Genomic DNA, 25,421 nt, shown 5'->3' on the forward strand with positions numbered 1-25,421 from the left:
AGACCTTTTTGTCCGTCACTACTGAGAAGAATTTGACTCTGTTGTCTCTTCTGGTAGAGAAGAGACCCTCTTCCAGTAGGTTTAGGCTGCTTTTAGATTCCCCACCTAGTTGCTTTTCTTCTCCAAACTGAACAATCCCAGCTTTATCATCCTGTCATTATGGGTTGTGTGAGCAAGGCCCAATGTCATCTTGGTAGCCTTCTACTGGATCCCTTCTCTTTTCTCATGTTCCTGAACTGATGGCCTAAAACTGAATTTAGTATTCCAGGTGAAGCTTTCCCAGCATCAAATACAGAAGGGTAATAACCAACTTCCTTTGATCTGCTTGCTGTGTTCCTCCTGCTGTAGCTCAGTATGCCTTATTTGGGATGAGAGCAAAGCAAAGACTCTTTTAGCCTGATATACCCACTGCAACTCCTGATCCTTTTCAGCAGGGCTGCTGATTACCAGTTGGATCCCAGCCGGTATTGTTGCAAGGTCTTGTTCTGCTCCAGGTCCAGGGTTTTTTATTTCATGTTGATCTTAACTAAGATTTCTGTTGGTCCAGTCCTCAAGTTCACCAAGGCCCCAATACTTGTTGCTGCCATTCTTAAAGATGGGCTTAATATTATCCCTTTTCTAGTTATCAGTGCAGTTCAGTCAAGCAGAATCATTGGTATGGACATTAACCCTTATTTTAAGTTCTCAGATTTTGTTAAGAAAAATTGGAAGGTGGATTTCCAAATTTCTTGTGAATTGATAATATTCAATTGTGGGAGGGGGAGTTAATCTGAGCAAATCAGGGTCTTTTTACTCTAGTTGGTATGCCTTTGTTTTTGCCGTCTAAGGTGAAGTAAAAAGGAAAAAAAAAAAACAAAACAGATAAAAACTGTGTTAATATTTTAGGATTTGTTTTTGTAAATAAATTAGAGTTTTGAAGAAATACTGGGAAAACCAGGGGTTCTGTTGGTATAGTCAGAGTCAGTAAAATAGCTGGCTAATCCTATAGTATAAAATCCGGTTTATTTATAAAATATACTTGTAGAAAATGTTGCAGATTTTCATGCTTCCACAGAGCTCTGTGGCAGTGGAGACTATATATAGCTTGGTGACTACAGTGGTCCAAATGACAAGGTGCTGATTCAGGATTTGATTGGTGCAAGTTTTGGGGGGAGATTGCCGGAGCAAAAAGTAGGCTAACAATCTCAGTCTACGGGTTTTTATTTGGAAACTTTCTTAACAAATACCTGTTTTCTAAAATATAAACCCCTCAAATCAATCCTATCAGAAATGTGAAGAGCATATAGCAATTAACTTCTTCTTTTGACAACAACGAACAGGAAGGTGTTGTGTTGCTGCCTGGATTTGTTAGGGGTTTTGCTTTCAATGTATATGGCTTAGATCAGTGTACTTGTGTTTTAACTCTTCTCAACCAAAAGAAACAGTAATACGGTAAACTAGCTGTTGTTCTCAGAGCTCTTTGCATGAAACATTTAAGAAATAATGATGGAAGCTGGCTAATAGCAACAGCTTGGGGGAATTTAGTCCTGAATGAGAGGTGGAACATCTTGTGTTGGAAAGGATAGCATATACTATGCAAAAGAGGTAATAAAGTTACTCCCTTCCTTGGTAGCTGAATTTATAAAAGACAAGATCTTAAGCATCTTTCATTGATTTCCACATATTCTATGGAAAGGAACAGTGGAACCAAAGTTGATGGGTTTCATGGAGGGGAATAATTTGGTTCACTGTGTTTTTGTGAAATTGAAAGCAGAATATAGCAAGTATAAAAGGTCAAAGTTTCAGTAAAGTCAATAGTTTGCAGACTGAAAGCAAGAGAGAGTTTCAGCATTATCTCAGTGTCTCTAATTTTGGCACATTAGCATTTGGAAAAGCAGGAGAGAGAGTGAAAGGGAAGATGGCCACCCCATAAGAACTTTACAGTGCTAATGCACTTGGAAAGGTGTTAGTTTGTAAACTGGTTCCACTGAGCCATCTTGCTGTCTCCTTTCTCCATATGCAGTGTTTTTAATTCTGACCTTCCCCATGAGCTCTGTAGACTCCTTAGCTTCACCGGTGCCGATTCTGTTGTTAGCGCTGTGTCAGCCGTTGGAGGGACTCTTTTTCCACAGAGCCAAATCCTTTTGTCATGAATTCACTGTTACCAGGGTTTCTGGCTTTACATAGTAGCATAAGCCTCTGCTACTCTATACTCACACTGTGCAGTTGGAATTGTGCGTTCCTTTTCACTTCATCCAGTCCAATTAGCTGTCACTGGACATTGCACGTTAGTACCTCTCTTCCACTGAAGCTCTCTTCCTTGCTTCAAGTTTTCTTCAAAACTGTGATTTTCCAGCTAATTTTTCCATCAACAATTTCCTTGCTGAAATATTGGCAAAATGTCTTAGAAGAACTAAAATTGTACCTACTCAGTATCATTAGCTCTGTATTTTGCTTGATGTTTTTGCTTTCATTGACTGCTTCCCTGATAAAGCTTTCTTAGCTTTTTTCCTCTTGTAGATTTTAAATTTTGGAAAGAAACATATCTAAACAAACCTCTTTCATAAAATGTGCTTAAGATCTTCATCCAGTAGTTTTTGTCTTACTGATATACTTCAAGCCATGGAGCCATCCACTGTGTCTCTAGATAGGTTGTTCTGATGCTTAATACTGAAGGCTAGGGTTTTCTTTGATCCTTGCTCTACCTTTCCTTGTATGTGTAATATCTCGGCTCTGAGTTGAGCCTAAATCTTCTGCAAGACATTCAGGTGAATGGCGGAGTAACTTGCTTAATGAGCAGTTAAGTTTAATATTGGGAAAGAGAAGTGGCCATCTTTTGACCCTTGGTCTCCTGGATAAAATAAAGTTGTATCAGCAGAGACTATTGTCATAGAAACTCTTACAGTTCCCTTGATGTGGGAAGGAGAGATGAACAACTCATCACTGTGGAGGAGTTTACATTGGCAGTAATGTAAACTCCAAATGATAGTTGGAGCCATCTGGATGCCAAGCTGCAAAGTGCCGTGGAGTTTCTGGCCAATGCTGGGGAGTACTGTGTGCTTTTTTTTCAGAGACATTTCAAAGGGAAGATGATCTTCAGAATGTTTGTTTGGTAGGACAAGTCCAAGGTGAGTCCTGGGAGAATGAGAAATATCAAGTCCTTAGTAGAATGCAACCATCCAAAACCAAAAAAAAAAAATACTTCTAGTGTGCAGAGAAGATACCAAATGCTCTTCCATTACATTCCTAGATACCTTCAGTTCTGTCTTTGTAGATGAGTTTGTCAGGAAATCTGTCTAAAGGAACTGGCTCATGAGCTGTTTGCGTGAACAATGAGAGGTGGAAGCAGAGGGCCTCTGAATGAGTGTGTTGATATGAGGAATTTGTCACAGCCACATCTGATGTGGTTTCTTGCAAGTCTTTTGTTAGGCTGGATATTTTCATCATTGCTGAAGCCATTGAAGGCTGGATCAAGAATTAGACTGTGAAATTTAAAAGTATTGCACAAAGCTTCTTATCCTTCTGCAGCTCTTTAGGGCTGTCAGTGGCTGAGTTGCTTTGGCTTACTTCAGAACAATACACTTTTCTGTGTCCATTCAGCTTTTAGGCTGGCCTAAGAGTTTTGGGAGTAGCTCAGGGTTTTGGGAGTGGAACAGTGACTTAGAGCTCCCTTTCCCCAAAAGTATAACTGAGGATCTTGACTGGAGTTTTCAAGCTCATGCAATGCAGGTTAGCTATCACCTTCTCACAAAAAAGGACTACAAAGATGGGAATGTATCAGAAGCTGCTAAATACAAGGTATGATATTGGAATGACTGCTCCTTTCACTTTCCTGCCATTGTTGGACCATTGACTCCAAAGCTGTGAGGTGACTGTGCTCTTCAGCTGCTCAAGTAAGAGGAGAAGGGAGGAATAACCCCAAGCACCAATACAGGTTAGGGGTTGACCTGCTGGGAAGCAGCTCTGCAGAGAAGGACCTGGGAGTCCTGGTGGACAAGCTCTCCATGAGCCAGCAGTGTGCCCTTGTGGCCAAGGCGGCCAGTGGTGTCCTGGGGTGCATTAAGAAGAGTGTGGCCAGCAGGTCGAGGGAGGTTACCCTCCCCTTCTACTCTGCCCTGGTGAGGCCACATCTGGAGTCCTGTGTCCAGTGCTGGGCTCCCCAGTTCAAGAAAGACAAGAAACTACTGGAGAGAGGCCAGTGGAGGGCTACAAGGATGATTAGGGGACTGGAGCATTTCTCTTATGAGGAAAGGCTGAGAGAGCTGGGTCTGTTCAGCCTGGAGAAGGCTGATAAGATCCCTGAGAGGGGATCTTATCGATGCTTATAAATATCTAAAGGGTGGGTGTCAAGAGGATGGGGCCAGACTCTTTTCAGTGGTGACCAATGACAGGACAAGGGGCAATGGGCACAAACTGGAACATGGGATGTTCCATCTCAATATGAGGAAAAACTCCTTCACTCTGAGGTTGACAGAGCACTGGCACAGGCTGCCCAGAGAGGTTGTGGCGTCTCCTTCTCTGGAGATATTCAGAACCTGCCTGGATGTGATCCTATGCAACCTGCTCTAGGTGATCCTAGATGCTTTGTAGCAAACATGCCAGGGGAGTTTGTACCATGCATACACAAGCTGTGAGATTGCACTGAGTTGATGATTGCATGAGATGAAGGGTTAACAGCTGACCGGTGAGTGTGGACTCTGCATCAGACAATAGAGAGGACATAGCTGAAATACTCAGCAAGCTTGTTTTTAATTGAAATATAAACAAAGCTGCTTTCATGGGAAGTGCCTTTCAGATATACTTGTTTCTAGCCTGGGAAGAGCTGTATAGAGTTTGTGTTCTTTCCGCAGATTACATGCCTGGCTGCCAGTGGGTTTTCACTCTTAGTTTACTATTTTACACCTGTGAAAATTGGGTATGGAAAGAAGTGCTGCATCTGTGAGCGTGACAGCAGTTCTTCCCTCACACAGCATTCAGTGCTCTAAAGATAATAGCAACAGTCCGAGGCCTGAAACAGGGAAGAATCAAGTCTTGGTCCATTTCTTTAAGCAATTGCTTTTATTGGTGGGAGAAGGGAGAGGACTTTGCTGAATAAATGCTTTAGATTACTCTTATGCATATAGCTGAGATCACATGAGAGCAGGAGAAGATTTTAAGCTCTTTCAGAAGGAGTGCCACTCCCCTTCCTGCCCCCAGGTTCTTGGTAAGTGGAATCTGGTGACTTCCCTATATATTCTGGTATCAGGGGAATAGACATAGAGGCACGAAAATAAGCAAGCTTACAAAGTTAAGCTTGTGATCATAATGCATTCCCTGCAGGCATGGGAATTAACATCTCCTATACAGTAGCAGAGTCATCTCAACCCGCAGTATAATCGGGAAGCATCTACAGGTTCATATGCAGAGATGAGATGTCTGTTGCACTTATGATATTTTTGTCTTATAGATGCTGATCTTGGTAGATCCATCTGCTACTAAAAGTTGTGTTTCTGGGGAGGCTCTAGTAGCCTTCAGATGTACAACATTAGTTTGACCAACCCACATTCAACTAATTGGCTTTTTCTCAGATACTAGTTAAGACAAAGTAATATTACTTTATGATTTATTGAAATCATTGCTCAAGGCTTAACATCAATCTTTGTAATACTTGGGTAAACAGTCAATATTTGTAACAGTTGCGTAAACAAGCACCACTGATTTCAGTAGAAATATGACCTAACTTAGAGGTTTATGGAGCCAGCTTTTTCTGACTGTGTTTGCACCAGTATGAGAATGACTGCAATATATCTGATCTGTTAGATAGATATGGATTCAGATTTCTCTAGCTCTTTCACACCTCACAGGTTTCTGCAGTATTTTCTTAAAGTTCACTTTAATGGGTGGCATGGATATAGTTAAAATAATAGGTATAGTTAAAAGACAGTGTTCCAATTTTCTAATGTTTCCCTCATCCAATTAAATGTTTGCTCTGTACAGTATGTGTGCTATGTGAGGAATTCAAATGGTTTTAAGTCAGGGCACTGATTTTCTTATCTCAGGCATTTCTACTAAGTACCTTGTACCCTCCTCATTCAAATAATAACAGAGCCAGGCTGTCAGGAATTGAAGGGAGAAGATGATTTATTTAAAATCGACTTGTTTCAGTGACAGTCACAGAAATAGTGAGAACCTTCCTCCTTTTTTACATTAGAAAGATTTCTTATGGAAAAGATGCATTAACGTGATCTTAATTCTCTGTGGGACTGGAATTGATCTGTAACTTTCTTGTATGTTTTTTCTCCCTCAATCTTTTGAAGTGTATCTACTCAAGAGACAGCAATTAGAGATTGTTTCATCTGTGATTATCTTATTGGGTTCCAGTCCTGCAAGTGTTCAGGTCAGTGGAACTATTCAGGTGTATGAAGCTATTCAGATGCACAGGCATTTGCAGTATCTTAGTGCGTGGCCTTTTCTGTGGTAGAAAATAGTGCCGCTGAGCCTGGGCTTATGTGAATAGGTGTTGGATTGCTTTAGACTATACCAGAATAATTAAATGTAATCCTCATTAGGGCTTGACTGGTTATTAATATGTACCTGTGAAAAAGGGGATTAAACTGTTCCTCATCCAAATGTATCCGTTTTAACGACATCCCATAGTATTTATGTCCAGTACAATTAAGTTGAACATAGTTTAGACTTGAATGAATTTAGAAACCAATTACTCTGATGCTATTTGCAAGCTATTAGAAAAAAAAAAAATTACAGTTGCTTTACTTTTTTGTCTGTGTGGTGTGAACAAAGTCACACCTGAAGTCTGTAGCTGTACTGGTAACTAAACCCCATGCTGCTCTGTGCTGTTCAACTGCCTTTCAACCCCAGTTCTGTCCTTTTCTTCTCATGTGAGCAGATGAGTGAAAGACTGGCTCCCTCATCTTCATTCCCTCCCATCAGGTTTTTACACACAGTGATAATATACCTCTGAGCTTTCTCTGCTTCAGGCTGCCAGTACCAGCTCTCTCAACCCCTGCTCCTATGTATGATGCTCAAGTCCTAGTGATGCTCCAGGCATCTTTGTGGCCTTGCACTGGACTTGCTCAAGCAAGTCCATGTCTCTCTTGCATTGGGGAGCCCGGAAATGGGCACAGAACTCCAGATGTGGTCTCACTAGTGCTAAGCAGAGAGGAAGGATTGTCTCCCTTGACCTGCTGGCAACACTTTCTGATGCAGCCCAGGATACTGTTGACCACCTTTGCCATGAGGTTGCATTGCTGGCTCATGGTTAGCTTGCTGTTCGCCAGGACCCCCAGGTCCTTCTCTGCAGAGCTGTCTTCCAGCCAGTTGGCCCCCAGCATGTACTGGCGCCTGGGATTATTCCTTCCCAGATGTAGCAGTTTGCATTTCCCCTTGTTGGACTTCTTGAGATTCCTCTTGGTCCATTTCTCCCACTTCTAAATGGCAGTACAATTGTTTGGTTTGCCAGTCACTCCTCACAGTTTTCTGTTGTCTGCAAACTTGCTGATGAAACTTTATCCCATCATCCAGGTTGTTAATGAAAGTGTTGAACAGTATTGGCACCACTATCAACCCATACTACTAGTAACTTGCTTCCTAGTGGCCCAGCCATTTAGCGAGTTTTCAGTCCAGCTCATTATCCGCTTATCTAACCCATGCTTTGTCAGCTTGTTTATGAGGATGTTATGGGAGACCTTGATAAAAAAAGCCTTTACTAAAGTCAAGATAAGCAATATCCACTGCTCTTCCCATAGACACTAAGGAAGTCAGTTCACTGAAGAAGGCTATCAGGATGGATAAGCATGATTTCCTCTGTAAATCCATGCTGACAACTCTAAATCATCTTTTTTTCTCTTTATGTGTTTGGAAGTGGTTTCCAGGGTTAGTTACTCCATCACCTTCCCAGAGACTGAGGTTAGGCTAGCCAAGTCTGCAGTTCCTCCAATCATCTTTCATGTCCTTCTTGAAGATAGGAGTGATGCTTGCTCCCTTCCAGTCTTCAGGAATCTCCCAGTCATTGTGACCTTGTAAAGATTATTGAGAGTGGCCTTGCAGTGGTATAAGCCAGCTCCCTCAGCTCTTGTGGGTGCAACCTGTCAGGCCCCAATGGACTTACATATGTCCCATTTGTTTAAGTGCTCCTTGCTTGATCCTCCTCCACCGAAAATAAGTCTTCCTTGATCCAGATTTTTCCTGTGGTCTCAGGGACTTGAGATTCCTAAAAGTCTGTCTTTCTGGTAAAGACTGAGGTGAAGAAGGTTTTGAGTACCTCAGTGTTTTGTGTGTCATTTTCCACTAGGTCCCCTGTCCCGTTCAGCAGTGGACTGAATAGGTGGGCTGAATACATACTCCAGTTTTCTATCATTTTGTGCACGCTGATGGTGTGTATAGTCACATACGGTACTTAACTAGCCATATCTGATTAACACTGTAGACTGTGGAATGCAAAACAACTTGGAACAGACGGGTCTGTTCTCATCTTTTGGGCTAGAGAATGTACCCTGGAGAACTGATCAAGCAGTTTGAGTGATGCAATTCTGTAGTGTTCATTCTCTCTGCCATTTGTCCTGCTGGATGTTTTCAGCAATCAGCGTAATGTTGTGAAATAAAATGTTACTGCTCAAACAAATAAAACCTCTTCTTTAGGGTCCTATTAACAGAAAACCAGATTGTTTTATAAACACTTCTTTCAGTACAAGGTCCATAAAAGTGTGAGTTGTTTTTTAATTTGCTTTTTTGTTTCCTTTGCTGCAGAATCTCGAAGTTACGCAGAAGCCATTAACCATTCTATGGTGATGTCTGACAGCACTGTGAGCACTAACCCTGCTTTGCTGAGGGCCAACATGCAGATGGATCCCTCCTTTCAGCACTGTTTTGCATCTTCATGTACTGTTTCATGTAACAGTCCTATCCCAGGGGGAGACAGGTAGGAAAAGATTCTCCTACCTTACTGTTTAGTTATCATGACTACTGTTTCTAGCCAGTATGTTATGCTTGCATCTTCATTGTAGAGCATTTGTCCAAGGACTTTTGAGTTTGGTTGTGACATTTAATAATGATGTTGTCCACCAGCTGGAGTTTATCACATATACAGATGCTATTTATGTGTCAGGGAGACAATTAACTGTGAAGATAAATAGGAATACAAAAATAAATAGGAATTTCTAGCTCAGTTACTTTATTATATGCTAGCACAAGCTGATACATATTTTCCTGTGCGCTTAACCAGCCTCTCTAAGGACTTACTGAGGAGCATTTAATGAAATTTCACATTGGAATAAGTTGTATATGAGAGAGAGGGAGCACTCTTCTCACTGCAGTACATGCATTTCTAGTCAGTAAAATGTCAGAGGAATTTTTTTTGGTAGTGAATAGCTGATTCCCATTTAACTGCTTGGCAGGCTGAGAAATTTTATTATTTCATATTTGTATTGTGGTAAAAAGTATGTTGTTCTATTTATGTTTTATTTATCTTCCTATCTAATTGATTTCATTTTCAATCAGTACTTAGACTGTGAAGGAATGTTTTCGTTACATGATTATGAATGTGAATCATAAGACTGAACAAAGTATGTTAGTATTCCCTGAGGAGAAGGGAACATAACATTTCATTGTAAGTGGATGTGAATTAAAAGCTTATCAGGCAATGCAGTCATTATCAACTTTAGGTTCCTACTTTATCTAGAAAATTTTGTTCCCTTCTTTCTAAATATTTATTCTGTCATTTTTCATTTCATCTAGCAGATAGCTACAGCTGTGGGGGTTTTTTTCTTGCAATGATGTCTTCTTCCATTTGCTTCCCTTCCATTTCTTTATGGCCCTTCTACTTTGATCTGTTAAAATCTACTGGTATCCATTTCCACAGCTCCCTTTTAATTAAAAATCCTTTTTTTTTTTAATATATCTTATGTTGGCTCCTTTCCCTTTGCATCTCGCAGTGAGTTAGTTCTCTCTACATTTGATATTGCTGGTAGTTGCTGGAAAACCAGCTACAGTCTAAGGGCATTTAACTTTTAGAAGCAAGGAGACAATTTAAACTTTTATCATATGGTTTCATCAGAAGCTTAGTTTGTCTCATTTAGAAGGATATTTGTTATTCTTCGCTTGAGCAGGTGGAATTGATACCCAGTAGAAAAATCTAATGTTTACTGTTGAAATATTTAATTGTATCAGTCAAAAATGATCCTATCAACAAGTAAATTAACCAGTGGACCTGTCTCCTTCCTTTTTTAATACAACTTGTATTAAAAGAGACCTGGTCTAAGAGTTGGGTCTTCTGAACTATGTTCTCATCATAGTTACTGACTTACTGTGTGATGGGCACAACTACCTCCTTAGCCCATTTATTTTATTTTCTTTTTTTTCTTCTTTCTTTTTTTTTTTTTTTTAAATGAGCATTCTTACTCTGCTGTGGCAGTGTCAGTTTTCTTCCATAGACCTCTGCCTTTGATATCAGGCAGTCTTGGCTTAAGAAATTCTTGCCTCCTATTGCTGTTTTCCAGGACCACTGTATGTGAAACAACGCTGTGGACAGCCTCACTGAACTGATTCATATTAAAAGTAACCCTCTCAAACAGGGAGGAGCAGGAGTATTTTTAACTGTGATTAATTTGATGGCCTGGTTTACAGTGCAAACTCAGAAATTGTCCCATCAGCATGGTTAGGTGGAGGGTGCGATGAGGCAGAAAGTAATGACCTATACTGAAGAAATGAGTGATCAGGATGGGGCTGGAATCCCTTCTTCCAGCTGCATTACCAGATCCAGCATGTTGTCAAAGAGCACCCTCAGGTATTGTCCTGTGTGAGGTCATGCATTGCTTTCAAGGATCACTGGAGTATGGATTGTGCTGTGATGTTTTAAGGGAATGATTTGGCTGTTGTTTTATTTTTGTGTTCCATTTTTGGCTTTTTTTGACAGTTCCTCTGCAACAGAACGTCCTTGGCTTGAAAGCAGCCCTAAAGCTTCCTCGTCGCTCCAGCTTTCAATGGGAAACAGCAGGCCGCCAGGAGGTTACCTTGTGCCCTCTGAATTTTCAAACACCATGCAAGATGTCTCTCTCTTGTCTCATTTCCAAACTCCAGGACTGCAAGTTGTCACCCTGAGCAGCCTGGAGAATTCACCAGCAGAGCCACAGCAAGAACCTGCTGTCACCAGCAGTGCCCGGGCCTACCTCAGCTACAGTGGGGGCAACAGGGGCAGTGGCTCCCCCCGAGAGGAGAGACAAGCTACTTTCATAGCCAATACTAGCATCTCTCCTAAAACCGTGAGCTCATCAGTGGCAAGTGCTGAGGACAATGGCTTTTTGACACAAAACTTTCTTACAGTGGCCTCTGGACACAATAGCCAGAACAGTGCGGTTCAGCAGCACCACGGAGGAAACCTACATGCTCAACCGCCTCTTCCAGAGAAAAAGAGGTCCTCTGAAGGGGACCGTTCCTTTGCCTCTGTGTCACCTTCTTCAAGTGGCTTCTCTAGCCCCCATAGTGGAAGCACAATCAGCATCCCCTTTCCAAATGTCCTCCCAGATTTCTCAAAAATGTTAAGCACTTCTCTAGTGCCAGGTAGGTTTTGCATCAGAGAAATGCAAAATACATTAGATTTTATATGAGTTTATAAAAAGCATTTAGGGGATTTTAAAAGTGAGGAGAGAAAAAAAAAAAGCGCAATGGAATGAAAATGGCACAGAGGACTCGAATATTTGCACTAACTGGCACCAGTTCACTGGCTTTGGATGTATTATTCAGAGAACAAGGCTGTAGGATCCTTTCTATGCTTTCATAGATGTCAGCCAAGGGCAGCCTACCTTTTGAACTGCCAAACCACAAGCAAGCAGTGTGGAGTCCAACTTCTTTTAATAAGGGCTGGCTTCTCTCTGCACCTTTCTAGACTTGTGTCAAGAATAGTTAAAAATGTAGACGTGTATTCACTGGACCCCATTGAGAAGCTTTGTATTTAATACAGCTTTATAAATGTAAGAGTTTTTCATATTTTCTGTGTTTTGCAAAATGAAACTTCAAGAATGCTTTCAGAATCTTAGTGTACGGTATTATATTTGCTGGTTCTAAAATAGTTCAGAGTTTCTCTAAATTGTCCTTATAATCATGAGTTTTTTGAATAATGAAGGTGATTAGAAGTTGGAAAGGAAAGTTAAAAATGCTTTTGTATTTAAAAAATTTCTGTACTTTTTTTCGTTTTATTTCACAGAAAACACAACTGATAAACATGTGACTGTAAAATTTGTCCAGGACACATCCAAGTTCTGGTATAAGCCAGATATTTCAAGAGAACAAGGTATGTCAACTGATATATATTCTGATATATACATTCACAGAAAGGCTAGTTGATGAATTCTCCTTAAATTCTTTTGATGCATACCTGATGTCTAAAAGAAATACAAGAAGAAATACAAACTTAGAAGGGCCACAGACAACCTCACTTAATTTCTTTTGTCCAAAGGCTGAATTTGAGCATGGAGGGCAGTCAAGTAGTCCTTAAAAATATTCAGTTCATCAGGCAAATTATTAGCCTAACTGAACTAAGTACAAAGTAATTTAAATCTGCCTGTGGTAGCTGCTGCAAATGTACTTTACTGAAAAGCTCCAGGTTTTGGAATGGCAGATATGCATGATGCAATACTAAACAACTGTCTGCTGTCTAGAAACCTTTCAAGTACAAGCTCTGGCATGATTTCAGTCATCTGTGTTTCCCTGCACAGATGATGAGTTGAGAGATGCTAAATATCGGAGAATAATTCATTAGCTAGAAGTTATCATAAAAGCATCCTCATCTACCAGTTGTTCTGTAGCCTGAATTTCATTGTCAGCTGCAAGTCACATACATTATTTCTTAAAGGCCATGAAATAACACTCCCATGGAACAACATCTTTATGATGTACAATACAGATACTGTACATCTATATGTAGGTGTGTATTGAATGAGATGGAGAAAGCTTTTATTATGTATGTGAAAACGTGTGCATAGGAATTTATACCTTGTCCCTGCAACAATGCGTAAATAAAGCATGCTGGGTGCTTTGCAGATGCAATTGGTCTGACAGTCCTTGTGTCCATATTGCAATATTCAGCTATACTGAACTGTATTTCATGACTTACGGCAGGATTTTAAACTGGGATTTTTAAAATGTGGTTGTCAAAAAAGGAAAAATGACAAATTAGTTCTGCATTGGAAAGGAAGTTCACACTAAACCAAAATAGCCTTCAGCTATTGGCAGATTATGAGTTGCAATGTCTGTCTAGTTCATAGTTTCTCAAATGGTGAGGATGCCTCTTGTAGTTCTAAATATGAGCCCAGGAGAATAACAGTCATAGAAAACAGATCATTAATTCATCTTTGTATGATGTTTTACTGGCCCTTTCACTCCAGTCCCCTTCCCCTTGTCTGCTTCCCACTCATAATGAGAACTGAGTCTTTTAAATGTGCAAAAAAAATTTCCTGACTTGATTCCAGTCCAGAGAGGGGAGTAGATAATAAAGGAAGTTTAAACCTAGCTGCTTGAACAAATGAAAATAAAATCTTCCCAACCTTTCAGTGTGCCCCTTTTCACCCTACCAAGTAAAATTCCTTTTAAAAAGTGTTTTAGGATACTGTTGCTGAGGAGGAGGAGCACTTGTTCTTTTTTCCTGTGCTTAATGGATGGCTCCTGTCACAAATGATTACTGTCCCCCTGCAGATTTAGAAGTGTTGTGTGAGTACTGCTGAATTGCAGGGTTGTTGTGAAAATAGTTGTTTTCTTCATCATGTGACGGATGAATAGAATGGAATTTATATGCATTTGCATTACTCACTTAAACGGGAGACAATGAAGTCTGCATTTTTCCGATTTTCTGTTGCTACTCTTTTTTTCATGGGAAAAAAAAAAAAAGATGTGTGTGTGTTTATGATGTATTCATTGTAAGGCCTTGCAAAATATGGCCTCATGCCCTATATGCATAATTTCCATGTTCTGTATATACAGACAGTTAAGGACTCCGGGGTGAAATTTGAGCTTTTCCAGGGTTTCTTTGAAGGCTTGCTGCTCGTTAGAAATTCTGGAAACAAACATGAGTATTTACAAAAAGTTTAAGGGGGGAAAAAAAAGCGCAAAGTACTAAGGTTTTATTAAGATCAAATTAAGATCAATCATTAGATGAATGTTTTGTCTTTTTTCAAAGTAAGTTTAAGATTTTGTGCTACTAGATTTGGAAGTCTGCAGCAGACTCATGCAAAGCAAGATCAGTTTCCCTGCAAATGTTTCCTCTTGGGAAGTACTTCATATTATACTTCCAGCAGAGATCATAGAATATAGATGTAAAATATTTCAATGCTTGGACAGTCAAAGAGCAAATATTCACTTACATCCCTTCCCTTGCTTTAAAACTAGTACAGGAGTGAGACAGCTTTGCAGGGACAGAAACTTGGTGGTGGATGATGACAGATCTGCTCCGCCTGTTGAAGCTATGTAGGAAAAGGAAAACAGTGCTGTCCAGCCAGGGAATTAGAGGGAGCTGTGCTCACTTCAGGCTTCTCTTGAAATACTTATCTGTGAGATTTGCACAAGATGTTTCCACTCAGATCCCCCAAATATGCTTGATTGTGTTCTGTTCTACTGCAGTGGAGATCGAAGAAAGGATCTTATTTCCTGTAGTCTCCTATTAATTATAGATTTGCACTTCTGTAGTTTTTGGGTGCGTGCATTGTTCTGGAACTGTTTTTCTCTCTCTTTCCTGGAATCCCTTGCAGCCATTGCTGTTCTCAAGGACAAGGAACCTGGGTCATTCATTGTTCGAGACAGTCATTCTTTCCGGGGAGCCTATGGGCTAGCAATGAAAGTTGCTACACCACCTCCTTCAGTGCTTCAGTTAAACAAGAAAGGTACTGTATCCCTTCTACCTATTACTGAATAAGCCATACATAGTAAGAAGTACTTATTACTGGGTAATAATTTGGAGGAATCTCCCGTCTTCTAGTAAGTCCAACTTGAATTACAGGCTCCATTTGGTACCTTGTTAAATGAGACTGGATGTCTGTTGTACTTTACGGTTTCACCATGGCTTGTAAGTGTATTTTCATTGTGGCTGTGCATGTGTTGTACCTTATGAACCTAACAGAAAGCCAGTGTCATCTCAGTATTGGGTCCTCCCTAGCAATCAGAAGTCTGCATTTGATCCACATACCACCATGTAAAGTGTTTTCTTGGCCCCCAGGTTTTGTTTTCAGACAGTTCTACATTAGATGCAAAACTGAGGATGTTCCCTAAGGAAAGATGGTAGTTGTTTAAAAGAAGTGATGAAATACACCTACTCTCCCAGCTCCAGTGCCTCCATGTATAACTTGTGCCTGATAGTTGTGAAAGGTAAAATGAGAAGAACGTACAGAAAGCATTAGTCAATGTATGGAAACTCAGCAGCCAGTATCTATAGTATTCTTGGCTTCATTTGTGCTACTGCAAGGGTAGCGGGATGGTTTTCAGTGCTGCTGTTTTCCTTTTACAAAGCTTATTATGTGTCCTGGTTTTGTCTAGGATAGAATTACTTTTCACATGGAGCCAGGACTGGTGAGCCAAAGCTGGCCGGGGGCTATTCCATACCATGTGATGTCATGCTCACCATAAAAGGGGGGCTAGTCGGGCAGGGGTGGGTTTGGCTATCTCCAGGGCGGGCTGTGTGTGTGAGCATCCTCCTGGTGGGTCGTGGGATCGGTAAATTGCTTTCTGTTATCACCCATTGTGAACATCCCGTTATCAGTACTGTTGTTATTTCCCTCTCCCTTGCCATCCCAGTAAACTGTCCTTATCCCAACCCTCAAGGCTTTGCCGTTGTTTTTCCCATTCTCCTCCCCGTCCCGCTGGGGAAGGGGTGAGCGAGCGGCCGTGTGGTGCTCAGCTGCTGGCTGGGCCTAAACCATGTCATTGTGTTTCATTAGTTTATGCTGCCTAGTGAGTTAAGCAACTGAAATCACAGGAGAGCAGTGACTCTTAGTGTTGTGGTTTTGGTTGGTTGGCTGTCTGTTGGTTTCTGGGGTTTTTTAAGATTTCATGCTTACTCTGGGGCAAGGTTAGCAGTCCACCTCTATTACAATTACACTTTCAAATTCTGTACACTTAATCTGGTATCTTGAGACAATTTCTAATAAATATTTGCCATGTCATCCTTCTTTTTATTGCCAAGAAACACCAGTAGAACTGCAATGTCTCATTCAGTGAAGACAATGGGTGCACTGGGGTGGTGATAGCAACAACAAGGAGGCAAATGGAGAGTGACTGTAGGTGGTTTTAGTAATCTCTTTTTATTATCAGACCAGTGAAGTCCAGGAAGACATGAAAGTTCAAACTCTATTAGCCTTTAAGAGCCGGCCTGTGTTAGTTGTACCACAGGCAAGTGGTAGTAAGAGAAAATTTTAGTTGAAATGGTAGCATTCTTCCATTTCTCTGTGATATTTAGCTTTTTGGGTTCCCACTGTTTCATCTCAGAAGGCACAAATTTGTTCAGTCTCCTGCAGGGTTTCTTGTTCCAGGTTTCCCCTTCCCACATACCCTTGTAGTCCTTTATTTTTAATATTGCGAGAGCATAATGACAAACAGTAAGCTATTTGACAAGGTGTATTTGCAATATGTGCTTGCATAGAAGTTTCTGCTGTCCAAATTAATGTGTTCATCTGTATTAGCCTGAAAGTCAGCCTTTCATGTCATGGGTTTCCTGGACCGTGGCTGATAGATCAGAATCAAAGGGAGCATTTGTGTTTGTGGCTCTTCTGTTAAGGTTTGAATGGTTGAGTAGTTTTGTCCCTTGATATTAAATAACCCTTTAATTACTTGGAGAGAGATTCAGTTTGAAGTCAGGTGTGAAAACCTGCGAACCAGTTTTTCAAGAAATAATGAAATTGTCTTAATTCTAAGTGTGCAGATGTATGTATATGTTTAAAAGAATGCTAAATCTTAAGGGAATTTTTATATGCCTCTCAGATTTTGAATCTTTTCATTACATTCAACTTAACAATTCTGATTTGTCCTAGATTCCTGAGAGATAAAAACTGTCTTTAAAAATGTAGTGAAACCTGAGTGTTTCATGTAATTGTTTGTTTTCAGGAGCAAAGATTTAGCATAAAACTGCAAACATTTCAAAACTTTAAAATTGACTGAGAGACTTGGCATCATTACCTTTGTATAGCTAAATCTTCTATTGTTTTAATCTGAAAAAAGTTCTGCAAGCAGAACTGTCACTAGAAATCTCAGTATTTAAGTTCATTATATTCATTAATCTTACAAAATATATATTACAGTTTTTGAACCAAATTAATAACTACTTCATAAAGAAACTAACTGTACATTACTGAAGTACTTGTTAGGATTTTTTTGAGAGCATAGTTAAACTTTACAATTGGACTTGATGATCTTAAAGGTCTTTTCCCACTTAAATGATTCTATGATTCTGTTTCATCATACTTTTACTCCCTTGTCACATTGGATACAAGTTCTTCTAATGGGCAAGTGCATCAGAATTTCTAACCATTTGTCTTCCAGATTTCTGTTCCTGTCTGTAGTGGGACCATGCTTGGACATTTTGGACACCAGTCACATCATTTGGATGTTCAGTCACGATTATAAAACTTTTTTATGTCTGGCTGTCTAAAGTGAACTATTTGCTTGGTTTTTTGCAACAGCTTGTAACCTTGCAGCAGAGCAGGTCTGCATGCTGTATATAAAACATTTGGTGGTAATATGGAAAACTGCTTCATAAAGACCTGCTAATTTGCGAGACTGTTGTCTGTTCATTGCTTCTCATCATGAGCTTGCTTTTTCTTTTTCAACACAGTTGGAGATTTGTCAAATGAACTTGTAAGGCATTTTCTGATTGAATGCACTCACAAGGGGGTGCGCTTGAAAGGATGCCCAAATGAACCGTATTTTGGTAAGTACTTTACATCACAAGGATACAGAAAATGGAAACAGTTTGCATTTGCCAGAGCTGTTTTATAGACTTGAGTGGAGTGCAAATGAGAGAATACTTTGCTCAAGTCCTGACGATTTCTGTAGGAACCCATGCTAAGGTTATAGGAGCCTTGTACACATTAAGTATATGTGCAGGGCACTCTAGCACAGTTGCACATGACCAAGCTTCAAGTGGCCAAACTTGTCTACGACTACAAAATGCTGCTGCAGACAGCTGAGCTAGATCATTGTTATGGGCCTTAATTGATTCAGGCCCTTTGCCTTATTTTATCCTGTGCTATATTTATACTGTATACTAGCTGCCTAAAATGACACCAGATTGGGACATTCACAAAGTACATTATGCTGTGTCAGCTTACCTAATGTAATATGATGAAAGTACGTTACCTGTTGTGGCAAACAGCCAAACATCTACCTAGCTGCATACTCATTTGCCTTCCTCAGTGAGGCCGGAGGGGAAAATAGGGTGAGAAGGCTCGTGGGTTGAGATAAAGACAGGGAGGTTTCTAACCTGTTACTACTGTGGGCAAAAGAGACTCAACTTGGGGATTTTTTTTTTCTTCTTTTTGCACCAATGAAAATCAATATTCAGGTAGTGAGAAACAAAGACAAACATTAAAATATAACACTTTTCCTTCCCCTTTTCTCCAGCTCAACTTCACTGCTTCCCCCCAGACTCCTCACACCCACCAGAGGCAGTGCAGGTGGGCGTGGGGGGCATACAATTATTACAGAACATTTCCTCTCTGACGCTCCATCCCTCTCCACTTTTTTGCCTGCTGAGGTGTGGGCTTTTGCTATGGGCTGCCATGCTTCAGGAAAAAAATCTGCTCCAGCATGCACTCTCCATGGGCCACAGTTCCTTCAGGAAACATCCATCTGCTCCAATGTGAGGTCCTCCATGGGCTGCAGGGTGGGGGACGTCAGCTTGGGTGCCTGGAGCACCTCCTTCTCCTAGTCCTTCTCTGACCATGGTGTTCCCTCTGCTGTGTCACCCTTTTTGTTCCCTTCTTGTCTCCGTGCAGCCTTTTCTGCCCTTTCTTAGATATGCTTTCCCAGAGGCATTTCCACCTGTGGCTCAGTGGTGCCCTGCAGTGGGTCTGTTGGAGCCGGCTGTGTCCAGCATGGGGAGGTCCCTGGCCTCTTCCCACAGAGGTCACCTTGCAGCCCTCCTGCGCCCTGCTACCAGCCTTGTTACATACACCCAGTACACCCGTGAAAGGGTCATCTACCATCATAAAATGAACAAGTGTAAAATGACAAATCCTATTTGAAGTAAAGGTGGATTGAATTTTGTCAGCGCTTGGCAAGAGACATTTAAAATCAGAGTTTTTAGTGCAGTTCTACCTTGATCTTGAAGTACCTGTTTATGGCACATATATGTAGCCCTACTAATCATTTAGTTTGAGCATCTCCCAATCTTTCAATGTATACAGCCTCAAAACTGCTTCACAAAGTAGGTGGGCAGGCACTATCACACACTCGTATGGATAAGACAATGAAGGACTAATAGTATCAATTGGTCTTTGTGTTTCTGTAAGACCCTTGCAGAACTGGGTCATCTTTTCATTTCAAAGAAATTTTTGTTAGGCTGTAAAAATGAGGTTGGTTTTGGTTGAACAACTGTGATGTTTCCCAAGCACCTGATCATAATGTTCAATGTTTGTTAGTAAACAGGATCGAAGGGTGGCTTTTTGTACAAACAGACAGATAAATATTATGCCTTCCTCTCACTCCTTAGAGTACAGTTTCACATGCTAATGTCAAGGAGGACTAATGTTTAATTATTTTAATTAAGCCAAGTCAAAATGACAAAAGTTACTTTGAATAGAAAAAAAAGTAATTTAATAGAGAATGCTACATAGATCACTGCTGCATTGAACGAAGGAGGTTTTATCTAGACCATGTTTTATACTTTTAGAAGCACAAAATAGAGGTCCGTGTAGACAAAGCACTCAACAGTGGAGACTAGGTGGCTAAGAGACAGAACTCACCCTTTCTCTGCCTTATCACACAGCATTGACCTCTTATGCTCTTACCATTTTCATAAAATTTACCACATTTAATGTAGCAGAAGTTAAGAGCATTGAAAGGAATTTACTAACTTCCATATGTTACTGGTTTTGTCATTTTTGTGCTTTCTCCATTTGAAGCAAAGCCATTTAGGTTAGGATTTAAGCAGTGTTTGTAAGCAAGGAAAGGGACTGTATGATTAATGAGTTCAAGTACATCCAGCTGGGACAGTGCTGGGTGCTGGGAAGCATGAATACACTAAAGATGACCTAAGAAGGTCTTGGCTTAGATGCCAAGAGAATTTTTTTTAAAGGGCAGGAGGGGAGGCCCCTTGGTCTATAAAATACTTGAGACTCAACATAACTGTTAAGCATTCTTGTTGTCCACCAAATTAACTGTGCATGTCTTGTTACTCTTCTGACCGCAGGGAGTTTGACAGCTCTGGTGTATCAGCATTCCATCACTCCGCTGGCATTGCCCTGCAAGCTCCTTATCCCAGACAGAGGTATGCTTGTTAAAGTACAGAAGAGATATACACAGCCAAGCTCTGCTTCAAAGTGCAAGTGTCTGAAGGCAGGTGAATATGTCACAAGCTGAGATCTAAGCAAGAATGCACAGGGAAGGAAGCTGTGTTTTAAAAGTGGTTCTTCAGTAGTGCTGTGGCTCTTTTCCAAGCTGTAGTTGTGAGCAGACTAGTATTGTGATATTCCGGTCATAAACATATATGCATGATGGAAATCCGCACAGTAATCTAGCATGTAGGAAGACAAATGTATTTCTCAGACATGAAATTATGCCCATGTATGGTTAGATGTAACCACTCATTCAGGTCTGGGTGGCAAAAGGGCTTTTGGGAAGGCAAGTAGGTAAAGAACAGAAGGTGCTCTGAGTGTGACACTGACAGGAAGGAAGTAGCAACTTAAACCAGGTACAAATATTGTTTAAGTGAATGATCAAAAAGCCTGTGTTGCATCATGAGACCTTAGTTCTAATTTTGGTTATGATGATTTCATAAACCACTCTAAGACAACAGCAAAATGTAGCTATGCTTGCCCCATAATTCAGTTGTCTGTTACTCTCCCACATGAAGTTAACACCAGATGTATTATTGAAATGTTAAACATTCTTGTGGTTTTCTACTCAACTGTTTAAACTTTTGTTAAAGGCCATATGTCTGTGTTCAAACATAGCATTTGAATTATGAAAATACATTAATGAAACCATTTTAGCACAAAAACATGCTCTGGTAGATGTAACCAGAGATCTCTTTATATGGCAAACCACTGTGGTAGGTGGGCTTGTTCTCCTTGTCCTTCTCACCTTAAATGGAAAGCTCCTTCTGAGCTTTCAGGACTGAAAAATTTGCCTTATTCTGAAAAAACATACTACAGTGAAATTTTATTTTGGATTTATTTTTGAATCCAATATGATTTTGCATTTTAAGATCATCTTCTGTGGTTAATGATTCTAGACAGTGCATGGAGTATTTAAAGCTTATGGATAACTCTAAACATGTGAATAGTGTCACACACTGTGTTACTGCTCTCTTCCACACTTGAATGTATTCAAAGACAGCATGCATCATGTTAAATACAGCAGTAAGTGAGATCTTTTTACATGCTTTTATATAACTGAAGTAACATACATACTGATGGACAGTTTTCTCACTAATTTTAACAAGATTGGCAGGCAAACATTCCACTGCTGTCTTAATAGTTCAAACGTTTGTTTTCTATATAAGTATGAAGACAGAAGGATTATGTAGTCATCTTTTGAATCAAAATACACTTAATTGATTTCATCATAGAAACACAAACTCTTTGTGCCTGAATTAGTGTAAATTATACAAATTAAATGAGATAATTAAAATGGCACAATTTAAAAAATGTTGAGGTTGTAATGAAGGATTATAACTATTAGTATTGTTTTAATGTGACATCATGTGTGTCCCTGCAGGATATGCTGTGTAGTTAGGTCTTTAACTGTCAGGAAATAAAGGTTGAGCACCCCTACTGCAGCGCTGGATGCAAAAAAAACCTGCCTGATGCAGCACAAAAACCACACGAATTATTATAGTTGCAGATACAAGATTGTTTCATGTTTCTAGCCAAGAGTTGTCCAGTAGATGAGATCACAGTTACAAAAGCTAAACTCATACTTGACCATGTGCATTGATTTGTCTGTTCAAGACCATACAAGACATGGACAGTGTTTTCTGTTTGCAGATCCCTTGGAGGAGATAGCAGAAACTTCTCCACAAACTGCTGCAAACTCAGCAGCGGAGCTTCTCAAACAGGGTGCAGGTCTGTTAAACTTTTTACTTGCATTTAATGTCACCAAATTTTGTATCTTACAGGCTGGGAGAAGCTGAAACTTAGACTGGACAGAAGGATGTTTAAAGGGAGCAGTTAAATTTAGAGTGCTGTGTAGAAGTGTAAAGGGCACTGTGAGGATGTGTACCAAGTTCTTTTTGTTTTCTGCAACCAGCTCTTAAGTCCTACAACCCTGTGTTTGCTTTCCAGTTGTGTCTCCCATGAGAATATGAGGTACACATAGGTTGGTTCAAGCACAGCAATTTTTATGTGGTGACGTTGCTTTCATAACCGATGAACTTAGAGAAGGTATTTTCAATCTGTGGTTGCAGAGGTTCATGAACTATGTCTGAGGTCTGAAAAAGGCAACTAAGGAAAATGTTCAATTCAACAATAACACTGGAAAATGGTCACTGTCCCATCAATTAAGAAGAAAATATTAAAAATCATTGCCCTGTGCTTCACTTGATGCTGCATGTTGTTAGGAAACGTCCAGTGTCTTCTCCATTGGATGCTGTTTTATGAATTCTCATGTGTACTGCAGTACCCATTCTGGCGAGTTAAATTGTCTTACCGTGAGTTTATTGATGTGACATAAGAACCCTGACAATATTAACTCCAAACGATGTGATGCTATGCGTTGGTACCATCTGTACCACGGTGAAATAGAGGTATTTGCAGCAGCCGTGTAGAGATGTGCTCTGCTTCTCATCTGCTTTGTTTGTGTGCAGCTACCCCAGAGACAGCTAGTGAAATAGCCCATCTGAAAAAGTGTGGTGGCATCCTAACCCACTATTATTGGACATGGTGCTCTGAGTATGCCTTGGTAATCTTTAGGCTGTCCTTAGTCGAAATGCAGCCACGATGTTATTCCCCTGTACAGTGGGCATGCCCAGGGCATCCTGTCCACACCCTCCCAGGGTCCCTGATTTTCAGGCTGCTGTGAATTCTCCCCAGAATCACAGAATGGCAGGGGTTGGAAGGGACCTCTGGAGATCATCTAGTCCAACCCCCTCCTAAAGCAGGATCACCTAGAGCAGGTTGCATAGGATCGCATCCAGGCAGGTTCTGAATATCTCCAGAGAAGGAGACGCCACAACCTCTCTGGGCAGCCTGTGCCAGTGCTCTGTCAACCTCAGAGTGAAGGAGTTTTTCCTCATATTGAGATGGAACATCCCATGTTCCAGTTTGTGCCCATTGCCCCTTGTCCTGTCATTGGTCACCACTGAAAAGAGTCTGGCCCCATCCTCTTGACACCCACCCTTTAGATATTTATAAGCATCGATAAGATCCCCTCTCAGGGATCTTATCAGCCTTCTCCAGGCTGAACAGACCCAGCTCTCTCAGCCTTTCCTCATAAGAGAAATGCTCCAGTCCCCTAATCATCCTTGTAGCCCTCCACTGGCCTCTCTCCAGTAGTTTCTTGTCTTTCTTGAACTGGGGAGCCCAGCACTGGACACAGGACTCCAGATGTGGCCTCACCAGGGCAGAGTAGAAGGGGAGGGTAACCTCCCTCGACCTGCTGGCCACACTCTTCTTAATGCACCCCAGGACACCACTGGCCGCCTTGGCCACAAGGGCACACTGCTGGCTCATGGAGAGCTTGTCCACCAGGACTCCCAGGTCCTTCTCTGCAGAGCTGCTTCCCAGCAGGTCAACCCCTAACCTGTACTGGTGCTTGGGGTTATTCTTCCCTAATCTATCTGTCCACCTGATTAGCCCCATTAGAGCAGGAGAATATGCTACATTTGCCAGTCTCATTTGAGTGTAGCCTACCACTGGAGCCACAAGCAAAAGTGTTGTGGCCAAGCATGCCTTTATAAGAATGTTGCCTCATTGCCCTCACCCATTTTAGGGCACTTCTGAAGGGGGCAGTTGTCAAGCTCAGCAGGTCTGGAGAAGAGGGAGTGTTGCTCTTTGCTTGTGCTGCAATCTGCTTTGACTTAAATATTTGAAGTACCACTTTGAGTGCTGTAATCAAGCAGGAATGTGTGCCTGAGGCAATGGCAAGCCTTTGTGAGGCTGTGCCAGGAGTGAGCACGTGTCAGCCTTTCTGTCTGCCAGTGCTGGTGATATTTGTTGTGGCCAACAGGGAAAAAAACAAGGTGAATGAATTTTTGTAGAACTTTCCCTCTTGAAAACCCAGCAAAAGGGGCACGTGTCGTGTGTTGAGAAATGTTGTTTTCTCCTTGCTCAGGCAATGCTTTTCAAAGAAAATGAAATAATTCTTACTTCAGCTGGGGCAGTAGAAAGATAACTCCTTATGGGGGCCATCACATCATGGATCATTTGGGGAACTTAGTATATCTGTTTTTTCCCTGGGCTTTTTTTTTGTTGTTATTTTTGTTTTTAAACAAGGGTTTGGAACCTAACAATCCTCGGGTTTTTTTGCCTTGATACATAATTTCCCACTGATTTTCTGTGTTTCAGAGGTCTCTCTGCAGACATAAAGAAACTGAAGTTGCGGAGTTCAACACTGAAGTGCAGGCCCCAAACGTATAAATTGTTTCTTTTCCAAATGTCTGAGCTTGTGTGAACACCTGCAGTTTAGTCAAAGCAGATGCACTTTTTCCCTGTCCACCTTACACCACCCTTCTCCCACTCCATAAGCAAAAAAATGAAGATGTGTTTTCTTAGAATGATCATTTTTTATAGCTGTCTGAAAAACCTAATGAGCCTTTCCAGTCATGATCTAAATGCAGAAGCTGACCAGAAGTCCTTTGCTTTCTAGAGTGTAACAGCTGAAGACTAGAAACTATGCAGTTAAGTGGCTTTTCCCTAGAACAGACTTTGTTTTATCAACCTTTCTGTTTGGCAGGAAAATCTTCTGCCCCAAATAAATCCCAGTTCTTTATATCTGTTTCCATGAATACAGTCGAGGGACTAAGCATTCTGTACAAAGCACATTCTCAGTGTAAAAGGAGCAGGAGTTAATCAAAATGGTGTAGCTGTAGCTACACATTGTGTAGCTGTTGGTGGTAGCACAGACATGACTACAAAATGCCACCAGTGGAAGACGAGAGCAGCAGCATTGCAGGGCAGCTGCAGTGCAGAAAGACACAGATGTCTTCCTTTTCTTCTAGCCTTGAGTATGATTTCTGTGGGATTGCTGTCATTTGATACCCCATCGGAACATGCATGATGTTCTTAAGTGAGAAATCTTTCAGCCTTTCTCAT

General features: G+C 40.9%; 1 protein-coding gene across 6 annotated transcripts in view; it reads left to right on the plus strand.

Annotated features, from left to right (window-relative positions):
• The window catches only part of TNS3 (tensin 3), a 249,691-nt gene that overhangs the window by 217,960 nt on the left and 6,310 nt on the right, over positions 1-25,421 (plus strand). For all 6 annotated transcript variants that reach the window (XM_075745266.1, XM_075745267.1, XM_075745269.1 and 3 more), the window contains 7 exons: positions 8,725-8,896; positions 10,889-11,532; positions 12,176-12,262; positions 14,712-14,843; positions 17,783-17,878; positions 20,360-20,437; positions 22,158-22,235. In XM_075745266.1, coding sequence (XP_075601381.1) covers positions 8,725-8,896; positions 10,889-11,532; positions 12,176-12,262; positions 14,712-14,843; positions 17,783-17,878; positions 20,360-20,437; positions 22,158-22,235 — 1,287 coding nt within the window. The remainder of the gene's footprint in view (positions 1-8,724; positions 8,897-10,888; positions 11,533-12,175; positions 12,263-14,711; positions 14,844-17,782; positions 17,879-20,359; positions 20,438-22,157; positions 22,236-25,421) is intronic.

Source organism: Balearica regulorum, chromosome 2 (genome assembly GCF_011004875.1).
Source record: "Balearica regulorum gibbericeps isolate bBalReg1 chromosome 2, bBalReg1.pri, whole genome shotgun sequence".
NCBI classification, from domain to species: Eukaryota; Metazoa; Chordata; class Aves; order Gruiformes; family Gruidae; genus Balearica; species Balearica regulorum.